We start from the raw sequence: 19,150 nt of genomic DNA, 5'->3' as shown, positions 1-19,150 counted from the left end.
GAAGCTGCAGTTTTTCTGGCTGAAGCTTTTCAAGCTCCTGGAAGAAAGCTTATCCAGCTTCTGGAAGGAAGTTTTTCAAGCTTCTGGAAAACAGCTTTTCAAGTTTCTGGAAATAAGTTTTTAAAGCTTCTGGAAGGAAGTTTTTCAAGCTTCTGGAAGGAAGTTTTCAAGCTTCTAGAAGGAAGCTTTTCAAGCTTCTGAAAGGAAGCTTTTCAAGCTTCTGGAAAGCTTCTGGAAGCAAAGCTTTTCAAGCTTCTGGAAGGAAGATTTTCAAGCTTCTGGAAGGAAGCTTTTCAAGCTTCTGGAAGAAAGCTTTTCAAGCTTCTGGAAGAAAGCGTTTCTAGCTTCCGGAAGGAAAATTTTCAAGCTTCTGGAAGAAAGCGTTTCTAGCTTCCGGAAGGAAAATTTTCAAGCTTCTGGAGGGAAATCTTTCAAGCTTTTAGGAAAAAAAAACTTTTCAAGCTTCTGGACGGAAGCTTCAGCATCTGGAAAGATTTTTTCCAGCTTCTGGAAGGAAGCTTTTCCAGCTTCTGGAATTCAGACTTCTGAAAGAAAGCTTCAGCTTCTGGAAGAAACCTTCAGTTTCTGGAAGAAAGCTTCAGCTTCAGGAAGAAAGCTTCAGCTTCTGGAAGGAAGCTTCAGCTTCTGGAAAAAAGCTTCAGATTCTGGAAGAAAGCTTCACCTTCTGGAAGAAAGCTTCAGCTTCAGGAAGAAAGCTTCAGCTTCTGGAAGGAAGCTTCAGCTTCAGGAAGAAAGCTTCAGCTTCTGGAAGGAAGCTTCAGCTTCTGGAAGGAAGCTTCAGCTTCTGGAAGGAAGCTTCAGCTTCTGGAAGGAAGCTTCAGCTTCTGGAAGGAAGCTTCAGCTTCTGGGAGGAAGCTTCAGCTTCTGGAAGGAAGCTTCAGCTTCTGATTTTTCTGTTTCTAGATGAATATTTTTCAGTTTCAAGAAGGAAAATTCTCCAATTTCTGTAAGATTGTTTGCATTATTCGGAATGAAGTTTTTCCAGCTTGATGAAGAAAGCATTTGCGACCTCTGGAAGAAAGGTTAAGGCTTGTAAAAAGAAACTTCAGCATCTGGAAAGATGCTTCTCAAGATTATGGAAGGCAGTTATACTAGCTTCCGTAAGAACTTTCGTCACTTCTAGGAGAAGCTTCTGAAGTTTCTGCGAGAAGATAATTGCCGTTACTTGAAGAAACTTGCTCAGCTTTTTCACTTTCTTGGAAAAGTTTCACCAGCTTCTTGGAGAAGCTTCTCTTGTCAGCTTTCCCAAAAATGTTTCCAAGAGAAAGAAATATTAATGTATTAATTGTTCTACAGATTTCACCAGAGTGCTCTAGAATTTCTTCAAAGGAAAGCCTAAAATCATCTTCAAGAGATTTCTTCCATATTGTCGAAAAACATCTGCGCAAACTTATTTTTCTGAATGGGTTAACAAATTGTTTTTTTTTTTATCGCAGTCAATTCGGTTCAGTTTGGAAATACAAATAGTATACTTATTTTTACAAAAACAAAATTTATTGGAAAAATTGACAATGTAATTGTTTTTGAGCATCCGGCTAGGATCCAGTACTAATCCTCTTCAGAACTCTATAATGGTCTGGCGAAAGAGTTCTGTTCAAAATTTGTGACAGAATTTATTGAAGGAATCGTTCGAAATCCTGTTTAAAATTGTGAATTATAAATATGTCAAAGATATTAACGCTCAACGCTCCGTCATCGTAATCATCGTCATCATCGCAACTTCAAAAGCAGTTTTTCTGTCCGATTCTAAAAATTATTCGATGAAAATGTGTTCACTGTGTTTCGGTTGGAGAATAGAATACAGTGAACACATTTTTCATGTAAATTTCCTGGATTTTGAACGAAAAAACTGCTCTTGAAAATTCCGAAATCAATGACGGATCCTGCCCCCTTAAAGGAATTCTGCACATGATTCTGCCACAATCCCATCCATCATTTTTTAGTAATCCAGCCTAGGGTTACGTTTCTAAGATACTCTCAGAATCTCCATTACTGTTCGGGAATCTGGGAGGAATTTGTCTAAGGTTTGATATGAATCCTGTTGAGAATCCGGTCATAAATCCACCCAGGATTATGTGGAAACTCTGCCCAGAATTTTGTGAAAATTCGATTCTGAGGATACCAAAATATTTTGCTAATGATTTTGTGAGAATTTTGCTTAAGTTTTCCGTAAAATTAATGCATAAAATTTTCAATCAAACCTTTGCGGTGACATTCTGTTCGACTAATTGAGCCTTTTTCCAACATATTTTATTTAAGTATCAAACACCAAACTTACAATACAAGCACAATCCCAGTAGTCCTGCAATTATTGGCATCCGACAATCTGTGAAGATGTCATCTCGTAGATCCAGCTCCTCTTCCTCTTTGCAAAGTACCGACTCTTATCCCAGTCTGTACAAATCCATCTCGAGCAAGCGCACTTCAGTTAGTTCACCGTCAACCACAATCTGTTCATCAACATCTTCCAGTTCAATACAATCCGAATCGGTCTCCAAACTCCCGAATGTCCCACAGCGAGAGACAACCTGTTCAACGGTTCCCCCTCGCTTGAAATGGGATCGCGAGGCTCCGGCACCTAACCGTCCATACGATTCCCGCAAGTATGACGTTCCATTCAAACCTCTCCAGCCCTATCTGAGGCAACTCGGAGGACTGGGGGTTCCACCTCGCAAACCTTGTCAATCACCGAAACCGGATGCATTTCACAAGCGGACCTACATTGACGAAATTTTCCATAAGCGGGTCACCGATGCCAGCACCTTTTCCATTACCGAACAACCCAGAACGAGTGTTTGTCTGGAGGAGAAAACTCCGGAAATCGAAGAAATTACGCTGAATGTAGTGAAAAGCATAATTCTAGCGGACAATGTCAATTCCGAAGGAAGCATCGCGAGTGACACATCCGAATCCGATGAGGATTTCTCCGAGATAAGCTGGACCGCATTTCAGCAGCAATCGAAGCGGGACCAAGTGCTGAAGCAATGCAAGCGATCGTTTTTTCAAGCTCGGAAGCAGCTGTTCAAATTGCGACAGTACGACGATTATGTAGCCGAGAAGAACAGACAACCGGATGAGGTGGAATCGTGGGAAATCTCGTCGGAAAGTACGGTGGAATCGGTTGGAAGCTCAAAGCTGAACGTTGTTGAGAAGCAAGAAGCAGTGATAGAACCATGCGAGTCGGACGATGAATACAAATCGACGGAGATAGTACATGAGGAAGAAAAGTTACGATTCCAGCAACATGAACAGTCCTACATGGATAAGATACGTGAGCATATGTGGAGTCAATATGAGGAGCAAGAGAGAAAACAAAGGGAGGAACAAGCCGAGCGTGAACAATCACCGGAGCCATTGGAGGAAGAAGAAATATTGAGGAATGTTCCGAAGCAGGATTATTTGAACGTGAAGAAGCATGCATTCCGGCAACAACTAGCTGATCGCTTGGAGGAAATTGAGCGTTCGATAAAACGGGAGCCGAAAAAGCTTCCCCAGACGGCGATTCAGTTTGAAAAGTATACCGATGAATTGATGCGAGAACGGAGGGAGCTGAGGGACGAAGCCTTGTTGGTGGATGAGCATTACAAGAAGGTCGGTTTGGAGATTGAAGTTCCGGAGAAGGATCTACAGTTGCGCAAATTTCGTGCGGAGGATCACAAAAGTGAAGCGGACGGTTCCGAGGAAGAGGAAGCTGAAGATAAGTGTTCAGAGGCAGAGGATGAACCGATTGTGCATACTTGTATGACGCGGCTAGAGTGGGCACGCTGGATGGGCCGTTGCACAAAGCTGGAGAAGCTCAAGCTACCACAAGTGAAAATTCCTCGCCTACCGAGGGTTGTTCATAAATCAGAGCAAAGTCCGATAAAGATGTATATCAAAGGATTACACAAGGAAGATAAGCAGGCGAAGAAGGGGAGAGAACCTATGGTGGAATGTGCTACCGAAATAGATGCGAAGCACAGTGAAATGAAAGCCGTCAAGTGGCATTTGAAGGATATGTTATATGACAAACCGAAGGAGTACACGGTTTCCAAATTTATACCGTACCGGCCTCCGATCAGACCGTTTCCCGAATTGGCGAAGGACAGATTCAAAGTAAGTCAGGCGGTTCGCAGAAGACGACGCGATCGACGGAAGAATCATATGGTTTGGATTGATCAGTTAGTGCAGGAAATTTGCGATCGAAATTATATGTAATGAGTAGTAGTAATATTTCAGTGCGACAGACTTTTTGATTTACAGGGGTAGTTCTGGTTAAACTGGTTCAACTAAACGTGATTCAAGGTAATGAGCTGAACTCTGAACAATTTCAATAACTTACACATGTGATTTACTTATACTCTTATATCACAAAAGACAGGGAGCATATAAAAAGTTTGAGGAATCTCTATAAGCAATATGGATATTCTACACGATATTGCTAGAGCTTATAGATCTTCTTTTTGATGTGGTTTAAATGGGTCAATTGTTTGTTTCTCTCAAAGAAATTTAAACCTTTCGTTACTTACTCGACCTTTGTCCTTTGTTTTGTCGTAAAACCATTCGTCATAGATTTTTTGGCGATAACGTTTCCACTGGGAACGAGCCTTTTTTGTGTTTTGAGAGAACTCCACAGTAGTAGTGAACTGTTAGTTTACTTTGCCAGTGTAGTAAGCTTAGCATAGATATGTCAGATAGATATCAACTCTTCTTAACTCTATATTTCGGGGTATGACTCTAGATTTCTCTTCAACACAAACATTCTCATTCACCTTAATAATAATGAACACAAAATTAAACGACCTATAACTGTCTTCCTACATCCTAAATCTGTATATCAAATGCCAAAGCTATAAAACTAAGCTAATCCGGCGATCGAAACAAATTGGCATGCGAATTGAGCCAGTTCCCCATTTCTTTCCGTGAAGCATCCGCCACAGACTGATCGGTATCTTCTTCCCAATCAAGCCCAACGACCGGACAGAAACCGAGGCAAAAGGCCAATAAAATTAAGCCACAATAAAAATTCGGAATTGCATTCTTCTTGGCACCAGCTATTAGGGCTTATAAGCCTCCGACTCATAATCTGAAACCATGTTTTGACACGCAAGCGGCCACAAATAAGCTTAAATATGAAGAGATTGTCGAAGGGCTTATCAGCCCCAAACTCACACACTGACTGCCTGACTGACATTTTCTTAGAGATGTAATTCCATTGCCGTGTTGTTATGGTGATGAGAGAAATGCTGATGAAATGACTCTTTTCGTTCCTTGCATGCAGACTACGCAAAGCTACAGAAAAAAAACTGTGACGAATCCAGGCGGAGACGCACATGTCATTAAATTTGACGGTTGCTGGTGACTGTGTGGTGGTAGTGCCATTTCGACAGATTGCGGTACATTTTCTTCTTTTTTTTTCATTGAAGACTGGCGTTGATGACCCGGCGACGGTTGTGGTATTAATTGCGTCTACTCACCAAAAAAGGCGTCTCAGTTAAGGGTCTTGAAGGGTCTCAAAGCACTCAACCGTCGTCAATGGGGACGATTTATCATAATTTTGATTACGTCAAGTCACGCTATCAAAACCATATGGCTCTTTAGTGAACCCCAAAATACTCATGAGCGAAGTTTGAAGGGGTTTTGAGCTTTTGAAAGTTGTTTAAAAACCTAGTGTCCAAAATAATTTTTGTACCGTCCCCATCAGACGATCAATGGAATATGGAATAACTATTTCCATTCTTTTATTAATGAATCATGAAGTTTGAGGTGTAGCACGAATGCTTTTGTATGGAAGTATGGAAATTACCAATTTCTTGGGATCACCCGGAATCTGAAAATCCAATTTTTGATATCTTTTTTTACCAGACGGGGTTGGTGGTCTTATGGCTACCGCTTCTGCTTCATAAGCAGAAGGTCATGAGTTCAATCACAGGCCCGTTCCTTTTCTCGTACTTTGTAGGAGTATCTTTCACTTGCTTCTATCTCCCACTCTTAATTTATCACACTTGAACTATTCGTTTATAGCAATCGTTGAAACCAGATACGGACAAGAAACCGTTTCCCTACGCTTCCATTTTTCTATCCTTATTATAGCACGTCTTTACGACCGATACATAGGCAGTCTGATATGTGCATAAGCAAGCCTCTCTGCCATAAAAATTACCTTACCCCAACCATCCCTCATGAACTGGCGTAGTCAATTGGGTGGCGGATAGCACAGGTGCAGCGGCGATACAAATGATGGGTTGGTTTCCTATCCAGGAAGTGGTTACCAGCTCAAACGCGGGGTTCGTGATCGCCATAATCAACGAAATCTACTGCGCACCTCCAAGATGAACGCTCGAAGAATTTAGTCGGATGTTGGAGGAGTTGACCGACGAGCTAGTTGGTCGAAAACCAGTGTTGCTTGGAGGTGACTTCAATGCATGGGCTGTGGAGCGGGGAGTTCGGAAAGATCGACGGGAGTCGATCATCGACCTAACACTTTGTAGCCCATCTCCGGCATGAACTGAAGGGTAAGCGAAGAGTACACCCATAGCGATCACCAGGGGATACACTACAGGATTAGCCAGCAGAACACTGTGGCAGTGCAGATGAACACAATTAGCGACCAGCAGTGGAAGACGAAGACTTTCGACACAGATCTATTCGTAGAGGCACTTTGCTGCACCAACAGAGATAACGCTACAAAAAGCTATGCCGAGCAGCTGACGCCAACCCCTGGGAGGACGCTTATCGAGTGGGCATGGCGAAAGTCAGGGTCCATCAATGCCGGTTGGAACGTGTGCCGAAAAGCTGAGGGTTATTCTAGAGGGTCTCTTTCCAACGCATGATCTGACACCATGGCCACCCACACCGTATGTCGACGAGAAAGAAGCCATTGCCGAAAATTGTCAGGTCTCCAATGACGAGCTTGTAGCAGCGGCGAAAGCATTGAAGGTGCAAAAGGCCCCTTGAAAAATGTGAAGAATCAATAGAAATTCAAATATTGTTGAAACTTCTACCCCAAATAAATTTCCTGATTTGAGATAAGAACATTCATAGGAAGCGAAGATTTTTTTTTGTGTTCACATCTTCATTAAAGTGGTCTTCGAATTAAATCTATCGAAACATTATCTGAATTCTTATTTTCCTGATTTTGGAATGTATAGGCTTATCATTCAGTGACGAGGCTGATCATGTTTCAGTAGAAACGTAGTAATTAAGACATTAGAATAAAACATTTATTTTTTAGCTCCCCTTTTTACAAACAGCCTAAATACGTACACGTTAAACAATCTCGTTTCCCAGAATTGTCACTTATCATAACGAATCCAGTCGCTTACGGTTTTGCAGTGCGACAATTACCCCAAAAGTCCCACCAGCTCCCACTAGTAAATATTTTGACTAATGCTGTCGCCCAAGTTCAAGACCCCTGTAAAATTTAAAAATGAATCATCCGAGTCCGTTATACGCTAGAGCGATCCGATCTGTCAAATCATAACGAAAAAAATCAAGCCCCATCTGCACTGTCACGCAAAGGGCGTCATAATTGTCGACACCACGCTTGGCTTGCGCTCGAAATTTGACGGTTCCGCAATGATGCCAAGTAGCGAACGGCGCACTATGGGCACAAATCGACTTTAGTTGGTCAATTTCTGGGGATGCGTCCTAGAGATATCTGACATAAATGTTTCGAAGGCATCTATGCTTTAAAACTTTTGTTAATGTCGCTATTACACATTTTTAAGAAACATTGTCCGAAACAAAATACTGGTTTTCACGTAACAATATTTGTGAAAAATTGTTCATTCACCTCGTCCTTATGATGTGCGCCTAGATATTGATCTAGCTCAGTGATTCCCAAAGTGGGCGAATTCGCCCCCCCAGGGGGCGATTTTCGGGTCCAGGGGGGCGAAAATTTGTAAAACTGAATTTGGGGGGCGAAAAGGCATAGAAAGGGGGCGAAAGTACTAGTAATGAGATTAGAAAATCAAGCAAATTATAAGAGACTTAACTATCTCAACTCGATTTGTTTGTACTTTTAAATATACTCATGTTTGAATTCAGATAAAAAAAAACTTTATGAATGTCTAAAACAAAATGTTTGTATTTTTGAAACATGAATCAGACACTGAGATTTTCTCATAAGGTAACATAAATTTGAATAGTTTTTAGTTACAGATATCATTGGAAGTATTTTTAAGTGAGATGAGAGAAAAACTAGCCATATCTGTTAAAATTCACGTTAATAAAGCAAAAAAAAAACAAATAAAATGAAGTGAGCCATTTGTTGGTTTTTTTTTTGGAACTTATTTCAAAATCACATAAGCAGCTTAAGTGTATATTGGTGGAAAATGGTTTTCAACAAAAAAAAATGGACATTATTCATTTTGGAATTTTGGTTACACGTGGTCTTGTCAGTTATAACGATACCAACTATTATAAAACTTGTGTCAAATTTGACTGACAAAAATCAGGTGCTCAAATAAGGCTGATAGAAATACTGATTTTCTTTTATGTAACACACCAGCCAACTTCCCAAAAAAGTCGGAAATTATTAAAATGAGAAAGAAAAATGTATTATGTTTTTGACTCCCATAAGTTATTGAAAGTTTCTAAGTCACCAAACCCGGTACAACAACGATAAAAAATGGTGCAAATAAAAACGCTATTTTTTCATGACTTTTTCCATAGAATTTAAAATAAAATCTCGTTGAATTTTTTTTTTTTTTATTTTGGTTCCTTATGCATTTTTAACACGTTACGAAAATCTGTAATGTGATTGATATGCGGATATGTTTCGTTACGGGACAATTTGATTTAGTGATTTTCCTAATCTTACTGAACAAATATTGTGGTATTGTAAGTGCAGCTGAAAGATCAATGGACAATACGTTGAAAAATCAACTCAATTTTGACAAAAATGCATCGGACTGATTTGCGATTGACGGTCACATTACTACACTAGTAAACCTGATAAATTGGTGTTTTATACATATATTCATTTAGGGGGGCGATTCTGAAATTTGTAGGCCTCAAGGGGGGCGAAAGTCAAAAAAGTTTGGGAAACACTGATCTAGCTGAAACTGATCTAGATTTTATTTTCCTTTGAAAGTATTGTTTTACATAAAAAGATACTGCTCGTTGTCAGAAATGCGATGAACTTTACCAAAAAAAAAAGTTTTCGAAAGATGAATTCTAGTTGTAAGTTGTAAGTTATCTAGATCGTATACAAAATAGAGCTCCAATTCGTTCGAGACAATTTGTCGAAGATATCAAACCTCTAAAAGCGCTACACGTTTGGTCAAACAAAGTAGATTTCTTCCCTATAGTGCCGATGCGAGAGGAGCAATGAATAAATTACACATTTTATTACCTACTTGAGAAGAGCTCCAGAGTTTTGCGCTGCTACCAGCTCGCTGCTGCTGTCAATGACGACGCACCCGATGACAATGAATCCGATTGTGCCCACTTCAAAAACACTCGATGGCGTCGGACCTAATCACAATATGATCTTCTCCGCGTATTTATTCTATCTTGATGGATTGCCACTTAAAGAACTCATTCGTCGATTTGTACGCACTAAGCACTTTTCCAACGCCCACAACACTGAGAACGCTGTTGATCTTTCTTCTCCGCCACGACGACGCTCTTAACCTTGTTTTGCTTCAGAGGCTCGCGAGGTTCAAATCGATTCGAACTAATCACCTTTTCAAGATCACTTGTTCCGAAGAATTACTCGAGATCTGTTGTTGATCACGACCTCGTCACACAAACACACATGGGAGAGGTGTTCCACCTGCTTCTGGGTCCACACAGCGACTTGGCGCGAATGATCAGATTCTGAAATAATAACCGGAGGAAATATACAATTTATGATTAGTCATGAATCGAGTCGTGCGCAATGCGTTGAGGTTAGGTATACGTGGGAAGTCTGGGTGGAAAACGAGGGTAATAATTATCCAGGGGGAGGAATGCAATCAAGTTGTTGCTAACAGAGGTATTAAACAGTTTACTACCGCTGCACAGAGGAGTAACTAGAACGAATTCGTAGTTATAATTTCAAGTAACTTAACACTTCAGTCGTCGCGCTGTTGTATTTTGTACAACACTGTTGAAAAAACCTCGCTTTTCGTTCACAACAGCAGCGTGGTGGTTCTGACGGTGGCAGACCGCGCGACGATTGGAAGGTTAACGGGCAAGAGTTAACTACTCAAAAGAATTATTTGGGAAATAAATAAAAGTTAGTTGTTACTTGAGAATCGTTACAAATCCTAGCTCCAGGGATTGAATTTCACTTATCGCTCTTTCTACCAATCATGATCGACAACACATCATGAGAACCTGTTTTTCGCCTTCTCCAGCAGCTCTAACTCTATCGGGGGATAACAGTACACAGAGGCGCGTCCACATTCAAAACCATGGGTAGGACAAACGTTGGCAAATATTTTGTGCACAGTGAAGCTAAGCAAAACTTTAACCCTAGGGAATCCTAGGCTGAAAATTTAAAGTTACTGTACTTGAGAGCTCAAATAGAAAGGGGTGTAAGTGATATTTTGATTGGTTTTGGGTTAAGTTGAGTTGAAGAAATGATTATCCGCTCATCAGAAAAAAAAAAATACAATTAATTGAATTAGCTTGCTATTTTGACTCTTATACAATTTGTATTCTGAGAAAACTTTAAAGTAGATTTTCGCAAAACTAGGCTTTTGTGAATTACGCCCCTTTGCTTCTAACCCCATCATTTTTATGCCAGTAGTTGGTACAAGACTGAAAATCGATTTCCGTCTATACAGGACTGGTAGCGGACACTAATTTGAGAAGCAGACTTTGTCCCAGTGGGGACGTAACGCCAGAAAAGAAGAAGAAAAAGAAGAAGGACTGGTAGCGGCTGAGTTCCTCAAAAATAAGAAATAAGGGATCTATTGTCTGAAAACAAAAAAACTAAACGAGACCAAAGGCAGGCCGAAAAGAGATCAAAAAGGAACATAGAAAACAAAACGAATCCTACTAGGAGCCTGGAGATAAGAGTTTGATTCGTCATAGAAACAGAGCACACCTTTCTCTAAATCTAAGATTTTTCCTCTTGACATTACGACAAGTATTACTGACTGTTCGTGTTTTTCATGATTTTCTCTATGAATTATATCAGATTTTTTTTCAGTTGCTCAAATGTTTAGATATCACTCCGGAAATTTCATACGGAGTTCATTTAATGATAATTTCCAAAGGAACTTCTCTAAAAAATGTTTAAGATACCTCAAGAATTTAGCCTTGATTTTCCCCATGAGAAACACAGATTTTTTTTTTATTTTCAAAGGTTATTTCAGAAATCATCCGAATTCCTCTAAAAAAATATTAGGATTTTTTTTTCAAGAAAGCCCCATTTTTTCCAAAATTTTATCCAGTGATTCATTTATCGATTTCTATGGGATTCCCGGGCATAATGTATTCTAAAATTTAATCAATAATCTCTCCAGAATTTTATACAGATTTCCTATCAAATTGTCTTTCAGGATTTAAAGGATGAGATACCTTTAGTAATTGCTCTAGAGATTCCTCCTAAAATTTCTACAGAAATCCCTCCAGTAGTTCTTTGAAATTTTCTCATGTAAGTCTTGAAAGTTTTTTTTTTCAGGAATTTTTTTAGGAATTTCTCTAGGAATATGCCAAGGAAATGCTTCTGAAAAATAAATATCCGTATATTTGAAGAAAATTTTAGAATAACCTCTGATGAGGCTTGTGTAAGTTTAAAAGTGACCTTGATGAATTAAAAAAATCTAGACGAATTTCTGGAAAAATTGCCAGAGATATCTCTAACAGAATTCCTAGGGAGATCCCTGTAGGAGACCCAGACAGTATGTGATAACTCCTAAAGTTTTTTCTCGAGAAATCTGAGACGAAATTCTTGAAGAGTCTGTTGTACCTGTTTTAGTATTTATAGGTTTCTTTAGAATCTATATAATTCTGCATCAGGATTCAATGCAAACAGAATAAGGAATAAAGAGACAATAGAGATCATTTTGGTTAAAATAGATACTTCAGAGACCATTAAAAATTAAAAACAGAGACTTTTTTAAAGACTTACTTAAAAATAGAGACCAAGTCTGTAAAAAGAACCCATAAGTCCAGTCTTTAGGATCACTCATTGGCGCAACCTACTTTATCAGTCATATTAAAATAAAAATAAGTATACTTTATACATGTTTCCATCCTTTAAAAAAATGACAAAATTAGACTAAACTGCTTGCCTTTTAAATCAGTGAGAATGATCTAATTTCTTAATCTATTTCTTTGCAACAAATAGATGAACATAAAAAATGCCATGAAAAACCCTATCGTGTGTTCCATCCTCCATGAGAATAAGTAGGACGTTGATCAATTTTGTATGTATATTGAACAGATGATAAATAGTCTATTTATTTTTCAAGCTTTCTGCTGACCTTTTCTTCGAAACGTGGGTAGGACAATCCTTTGTCTGTCCTACCCAGGTGTTTTTGTGCGTAGTACATGTCCTACCTGTCCTACCCACTTCCCGCGCCACTGACAGTACATGATAAAATCCTCGTAAACTCCAAACCTGGGAGACACTATTGTTATCGGATGTTTTGGGATGTCAGTCGGTTTTTTTGTATACAAAAACTAACGGTGTTGATATTTCTCCAACGTTTCGATCCGTATTGAATCTTTTGCAGGGATTCGAAGTTATTATAGTCTAACGATAATACTACAATAATTTCATATCCCTGAGGAAGATTCAATACATAACGAAATGTTAGGGAACAAACAACACTGTTAGTTTTTGATCTTTAAAATCCTATTCAATCGCCAAGAGCTTCTAATCAAATAAGAAATTTTATTTTAAGTATTTCAAATGTCAGGATAAAAATAGTTTTGACCGTGTTTGACCCATATTACTCCTGTGTGTGCTGAATCTGAATCGGAGGTCTGTTGTCGCTGGCTAATGAGTTCTAGTGGGGCGATAATTTGTGCTGTCGACCGGTAGACGGAATCGGAAAACTGGAAGTGCGATGTGATCTGGGGTAGCTAATAATTGAATCGAATGTACACACTTGTTCTGCTACACATGTATGTTTGTGTATGTTTTGATGTGAAGTGGCACTCCTCTGGAAATGGTGATTGATGTGGACCGCAATATAAGTGTTTTACGGCAAGTGATGATTGAGAGAGAGAGGGATCGTTCAAGTGTTCATGTAATTTGTATCGCCTAGTCTACGATCATCGATCATTGTCAGTCACAGTTAGCGTAAGTGATATTGCGTTTCGAATGAGATTGAATTGAATGTCACTGGATCAATTTACGGCTTTGCAGGAAGCTGTCGGTAAGCTTTCACTGTGAAAGCATTGCAGTTGAGTTATAAACATGGCGGAAATTTATAGAAGGAATTCTGCTGGAATTTTTGCAAATATTTGGTGATTTTTTTAGAAGAATTTACTGTGTTTGGTAAAACTTTTGATAGAATTGCAAAAAGTTATTCAGGAATTTTTTTGAATAATTTGAGCTCAATTTTTTTTGCAAAACTGTGGATCACAAAAAATGTTCATTTCTGATATTTTAAAACTTACACGTTAAGTTGAGAACATGAATAAAATTTTGATTTAGGACTCTAAATAATACAAAACATTTAAATAATGAGTAAATCTACAAAAAAAGAGAAAGGGTTTAGGATCCAAATATACACTGTTTACAAGGGCACTAATGTGCAACCGAAAAGACGTAATATATTTTTTATGCTTTGTGGTTACTGATTTGTAGTTTGGCTTAGCTGAAATGTGGATTTTTTCTGCCCTTTATTTTAGAAAACCATTTTTTTGTTACCCAAGCATCCATCGTTTCTTGTCATTGCAAAGCAAAGATCCCAACCGGGACTGTCAGCATACTAACACCAATCAATCATTCATCTCAATCAACTCCCGTCGGAGAAATCTATCTGATTGTCCCTCTGCGGTAGAACCGATACGCAACCTTATGCCCAAAAATACCCACAAGCTACATAACTGTGTCCCGTACTAGGTACATATTTGACCTAACGGATGGCAATCATTTGACGCGACGACAACGATGACAGGCGGCAGGAGTGGTGGCGTAGATTCGCCTAATGATTCCCTGTCATCAAAACTGCCAAAAATCAAGCACCCCAAATCACGCACACAAAAGAGGGCCCCATTTAGCAGCGGCTAGGTTGGAGCAATCTATGCTACACTTATCCCGATCAGAAGCGCAAAACAGAATTATAACAATTAGTGTTTAGTTTCATATCAAATGATGTCGAGTCCGACGTGTTAATGGGGTCCTAAAGCCCTGTCCCAATTTTATTACCAAACGCTTAAGTTTAGGGCAGAAACACATGTTTACTCAATTTTTAAATGATTTTCATTGGTTTAAGTACAAAAAACATTTTTTTTATGATTTTTGAGATTTTGTCACACCCCTTGGTTTAAACTCGAATTTTGGGTATATTTTGTTTTCCGTGTCCCTTCCGAAATGTCAGATAGGAACAACCCCAGTGTTAAAAGTATATGCCCTGTGGCATTTTTGTCGAAAAAGTGAATGTCAAACAAGATCACAAGTGTCAAGGTTGATATTTAGAACCATTTTTAAAATTGAAGTTAAAAAATGATATAGCCGTTATTTGAGCGGGAAAACTTGCTAAAGTAGTTGCAAGAACATGCTCTTTCGTATTATTGAATAAAAACGAGAATTCATTAAACATTTTAGGACCCAATTGTCAAGTTGGCATTGCACTATGGGCCAGGGACGCAATCTGGCGGGACAAAATTAATAACTCGGTAACGAAGCGTTTCCGGTATTTGGTGTCTTCGGCAAAGTTTTTTGTAACACCGAGGACCATCTACTGACATAAACGGATAGTTCGTAAATCGTCCGCATAGGTGGCGCCACAATCTAACTTTTTATTGTGACGTTCTATAGACTTGGCATGTTCGGCAAAGTTGTTCATTTCGATAAAATAAACAACTCTCTCGAAGACGTCAAAATTCCACAGCCTACTGTTTTCGAGTTATTGGCAAAATTAGAGAAAATTAGTGAAATCCGATTTTTTCACCGAATTTGACATTTTTTCAAAGCACCATGTCATGTAATATTTTTTGCTGATAAATATATAACGAACGCAAGCTCTGGTGGAAAAATTTTAATAATACGACGCATAAAAATTAAGAAACTATGAAAAATCTTGAAAAATAGAGCAATTTTTGAACCTTAATATCTCCAAAAGCGCAAAAAATCGCAAGCTCAAATTTTCTGGCAACATAGAACAATACTTGATGAAACGGGTGTCAAAATTCCAGAGAGGTATATTTCGGTGTTTTTGAGATATTTAAATTTTTACAATGATCATATTACTGCAATACAGTTAAATTTCCATGAGTCAGTCTGAAGAAACGATCGACTTTTAGAAATAACGAGTCGTGGAACAAAAACTTTCAGAAAACTGTTTAAAAAAGCCATTATAGTAGCCATGAAATTCAGTTTAGCAGCAGTTCCTTGAGTTGATATCGAGTAATGTAGATGAAAATGTAGATTAAAATTAGGTACATATTTGTTCTTCTTCAATAATTCAAATGATATAGTATGCCATTAAAAACTTGATCATGTGTCAGTTAATTGTTATCATCATGATTCGAGGTGAGCAATTTATTTTGTGAATGTGTTACTTTTAATACGGAAAATCAAATTTTAAAGCATATTCATGTCGATATCTCTGAATACTAAAATTTCAGAGCGCACTATCTCTTGTCCGGAGCTTGTAGCCAGCTTGTACTGTGAGCAGATATAATAATTTCATGAAATAATAAAATATATTTTCCGCTAATTGTAAAATACACTTAAATATTTGCCACGAAAATATTAATCGCGTAGTGAAAAGAATATTGTAAAAAAAGTTAAAAATCTCAAATTACCAAAATATACCTCTCTGAAATTTTGACATTCGTTTCATCAAGTACTGTTCTATGTTGCTCCAAAATTTGAGCTAGCGATTTTTTGCGTTATTGGAGATATTAAGGTTGAAAAATTGCTCTATTTTTCAAGGTTTTTGATTATTTCTCAATGTTTATGCGCCGTATTATTAAAAATTTTCCACCAGAGCTTGTGTTTGTTATATATTTATCAGCAAAAAATATTGTATGACATGATTCTTGGAAAAAATGTCAAATTCGGTGAAAAAAATCGTTGTTTTACTAATTTGGTCTACTTTTGCCAATAACTCGAAAACAGTAGGCTGTGGAAGTTTGACGTCTTCGAGAAAGTTGTTTGTTTTAATAATATGTACAGCTTTGCCGAACATGCCAAGTCTCTAGAACGTTATAGTAAAAAGTTAAATTGTGGCGTCACCTATGCAGACGATTTACGAACTATCCGTTTATGTCAGTAGATTGTCCTCGTTGTTACAAACAACTTTGCCGAAGACACCAACAACCGGAAATGCTTCGTTACCGAGTTATTAATTTTGTCCCGCCAGATTGCGTCCCTGGCCCATAGTGCATTGGGTAAAAGTCGGGCCAGTATCGTATCGATGTTAAAATGTAGTTGATTCGATCTCGAGTCAATGTCGGGTTAAATCCATGCTATATCGACAGAAGCCGTACTAATTATTGTATTGAAGATAAATTATAACCTGTTATTATTATGATGTCATGATGAAAAGTTTTCAAAACATGTTCCTTAAGCATATCTGAATAAAATAAACGTTGATATAAATATCAACAGTTGTTATAATTCTATAATGCCTTCCTGATCGGGATGCTTGCTGTTTTATATGCTCCCCGAAGAGTCAATGAACCGCAACGTTGCATTGGTGGCCACTGCTGGTTTGGCCACCGTTTGGTCACTGGACGCGCGTTTGCGTGATTGGGATTGATTTCACTTGAAAGAAGAATATCAAATCAACACCGAAAAAAACGGATAACTAGACAAACCGCGTTGATGACAAAGAACGATGATGGGCTGCGAGGAGTGGTGGTCTTTTGTGGTCACGAGCTGAGCATTGGGCTCGAATGGTTGCGTGGGATGAGAAGATAATGCTACTCTATAGCTCTCTTCTTCTTCTTCTTTCTGGCGTTACGTCCCAACTGGGACAAAGCCTGCTTCTCAGATTAGTGTTCTTATGAGCACTTCCACAGTTATTAACTGAGAGCTTTCTTTGCCGATTGACCATTTTTGCATGTGCATATCGTGTGGCAGGTACGAAGATACTCTATGCCCTGGGAATCGAGAAAATTTCTTTTACGAAAAGATCCTCGACCAGCGGGATTCGAACCCACGACCCTCAGCATGGTCATGCTGAATAGCTGCGCGTTTACCGCTACGGCTATCTGGGCCTACGGCTAGCTCTCTACGGTAGACGAATATGGAACGAGTGGGAAGTGTGATAGAGCGATTTACTTTAATGCTTAGGTATGATAATGTGAGAATTATGCTGTTTGTCGAAGATTAAGCAGAAGCTGGATAGATAAGTGTGTTGAGATCATCACTACCTGAATTGTTCAAATAAATAGATAATGATTTTGGCCCACGAGTTGAAAATTTTAAAAATCGCAGTCAATATCTGAATGCAGGTCAATGGAGTAAGGAAGAGGAATCCAGATACAAACGTTATGTTATGATTATCTAGCATGCTTTATGTACAGCTAAATACATGACAGAGGAGTTAAACATTGATTTCAACTTGGTTTAGGGAAATATGATAAGCTTTGTTTACTTGCTTGCTATATACTTTTGATGAATGCTTCCGACTATAATAACTTATTTCCTTCTGAAGTTTTGACGGCTCTATCAGTCTTAATGCAACTAAAACGACTTTTATTTCTACTTCTCCAACGTTTCACCTTCCTTCTTGGCCTTCTTCAAGGATTTACAGGCTGCGACACCAAACCCTTGAAGAAGGCAAAATATACGTCGAAACGTCGAAGAAGTAGAACCAAAATCGATTTAACTGCTTAAGGACTGATAGAGCCGATAAAACATATGGTCAACTTTATCCAATGCTTCTCTAATGCCTTCTTGGTCCGGTAGCACATAGATCAGATCTAGCAACACTGTGATCGGAGAATTACCAAACAACATGATTGATGCATTGATAGTCTGCATGTTGGGCGATACACGAACCAGAAGGTTTTATAGAAGGGCCTTCCTTAGCCGAGTGGTTAGAATCCGCGGCTACAAAGCAACGCCATGCTGAAGGTGTCTGCGTTCAATTCCCGGTCGGTCCAGGATCTTTTCGTAATGCAAATTTCCTTGACTTCCCTGGGCATAGAGTATCATCGTACCTGCCAAACGATACACGAATGCGAAAATGGCAACTTTGGCAAAGAAAACTCTCAGTTAATAACTGTGGAAGTGCTCATAACAACACTAAGCTGATCAGCCGGCTCTGTCCCAGTGGGGACGTTAATGCCAAGAAGAAGAAGAAGAAGGTTTTGTAAATTTTATTCCGACAATTCAGTGATGAAAAAATACAAAATTCCTGAGATGAGCAAATATAAATTTACGGAATTACGTCTTATGCTAACAAGTGAGTATTGTTAGTATTGTTTGCTAATTGGTATTGTTTGGTGATTCGTTACCGCAAAATCAAATAAATTCAATCTATGGTAATGACGTAGTATCTCCAAAGCCTTAAATATTTACAGTTAGAATTTGGAATCACATGCCTGTGCGTGTTTTAAGTGCGGTAAAATATTCTCACCTCAATGAACCTCGAAACTCTAGGAGACCAATTTCATTGACTGATAAATGGTATTGAGTATATAAGTTTGAGCTGTAAGGTAACGTCATTTAAATTTGGTGCTCTTGGGAATTGTCTTCTCTGTTTCATTCAACCGATTGCAAGAAGTATAACGATTTCGTCAACGTACTCTTTAGTTTGCGCAAGCCGGTAGAGGAAGTTTTCGGCTCTTAGGGATCATGCACAAATTACGTCACGCTCCGAGGGGGGGGGGAGAGTCAAGCCAAGCGTGACAAGCCTTACAAAAATTTCGGAAGACTCATACAAAAAACGTGACAAAGGGGGGGAGGGGGTCAAAAAGTTGAAATTTAGCGTGACATAATTTGTGTACCATCCCTTATCAGCTACTGTTGCGTTAGCGGTCCCGCAGTTCGCTGTTTTAACTTGAGCATTTGTTTCGA

At 38.8% G+C, this 19,150-nt stretch overlaps 2 protein-coding genes across 5 annotated transcripts in view; one reads left to right on the top strand and one right to left on the bottom strand.

Annotated features, from left to right (window-relative positions):
- LOC5567249 (protein unzipped) overlaps positions 1–19,150 on the bottom strand; it is a 340,182-nt gene that overhangs the window by 152,380 nt on the left and 168,652 nt on the right. For 2 of the 4 annotated variants that reach the window (XM_021850549.1, XM_021850551.1), the window contains exon 4: positions 9,359–9,825. The gene's annotated coding sequence lies outside the window, so the exon portion shown is untranslated. The remainder of the gene's footprint in view (positions 1–9,358; positions 9,826–19,150) is intronic. The other 2 variants (XM_001651552.2, XM_021850550.1) reach the window with 1 other exon arrangement.
- LOC5567248 (trichohyalin) lies at positions 2,356–4,218 on the top strand. Its single transcript, XM_021850825.1, has one exon. The coding sequence runs from the start codon at positions 2,356–2,358 to the stop codon at positions 4,216–4,218; it is 1,863 nt and encodes a 620-aa protein (XP_021706517.1).

This window comes from Aedes aegypti, chromosome 3, assembly GCF_002204515.2.
Source record: "Aedes aegypti strain LVP_AGWG chromosome 3, AaegL5.0 Primary Assembly, whole genome shotgun sequence".
Classification (NCBI taxonomy): domain Eukaryota; kingdom Metazoa; phylum Arthropoda; class Insecta; order Diptera; family Culicidae; genus Aedes; species Aedes aegypti.
The sequence above is the reverse complement of the archived record's forward strand: the minus strand, read 5'-3'. Positions and strand labels throughout refer to the sequence as shown.

Excerpts from the sequence above, each read along its gene's own strand:
- LOC5567248 (XM_021850825.1), top strand. The coding sequence starts at position 2,356 with ATGTCATCTCGTAGATCCAGCTCCTCTTCCTCTTTGCAAAGTACCGAC.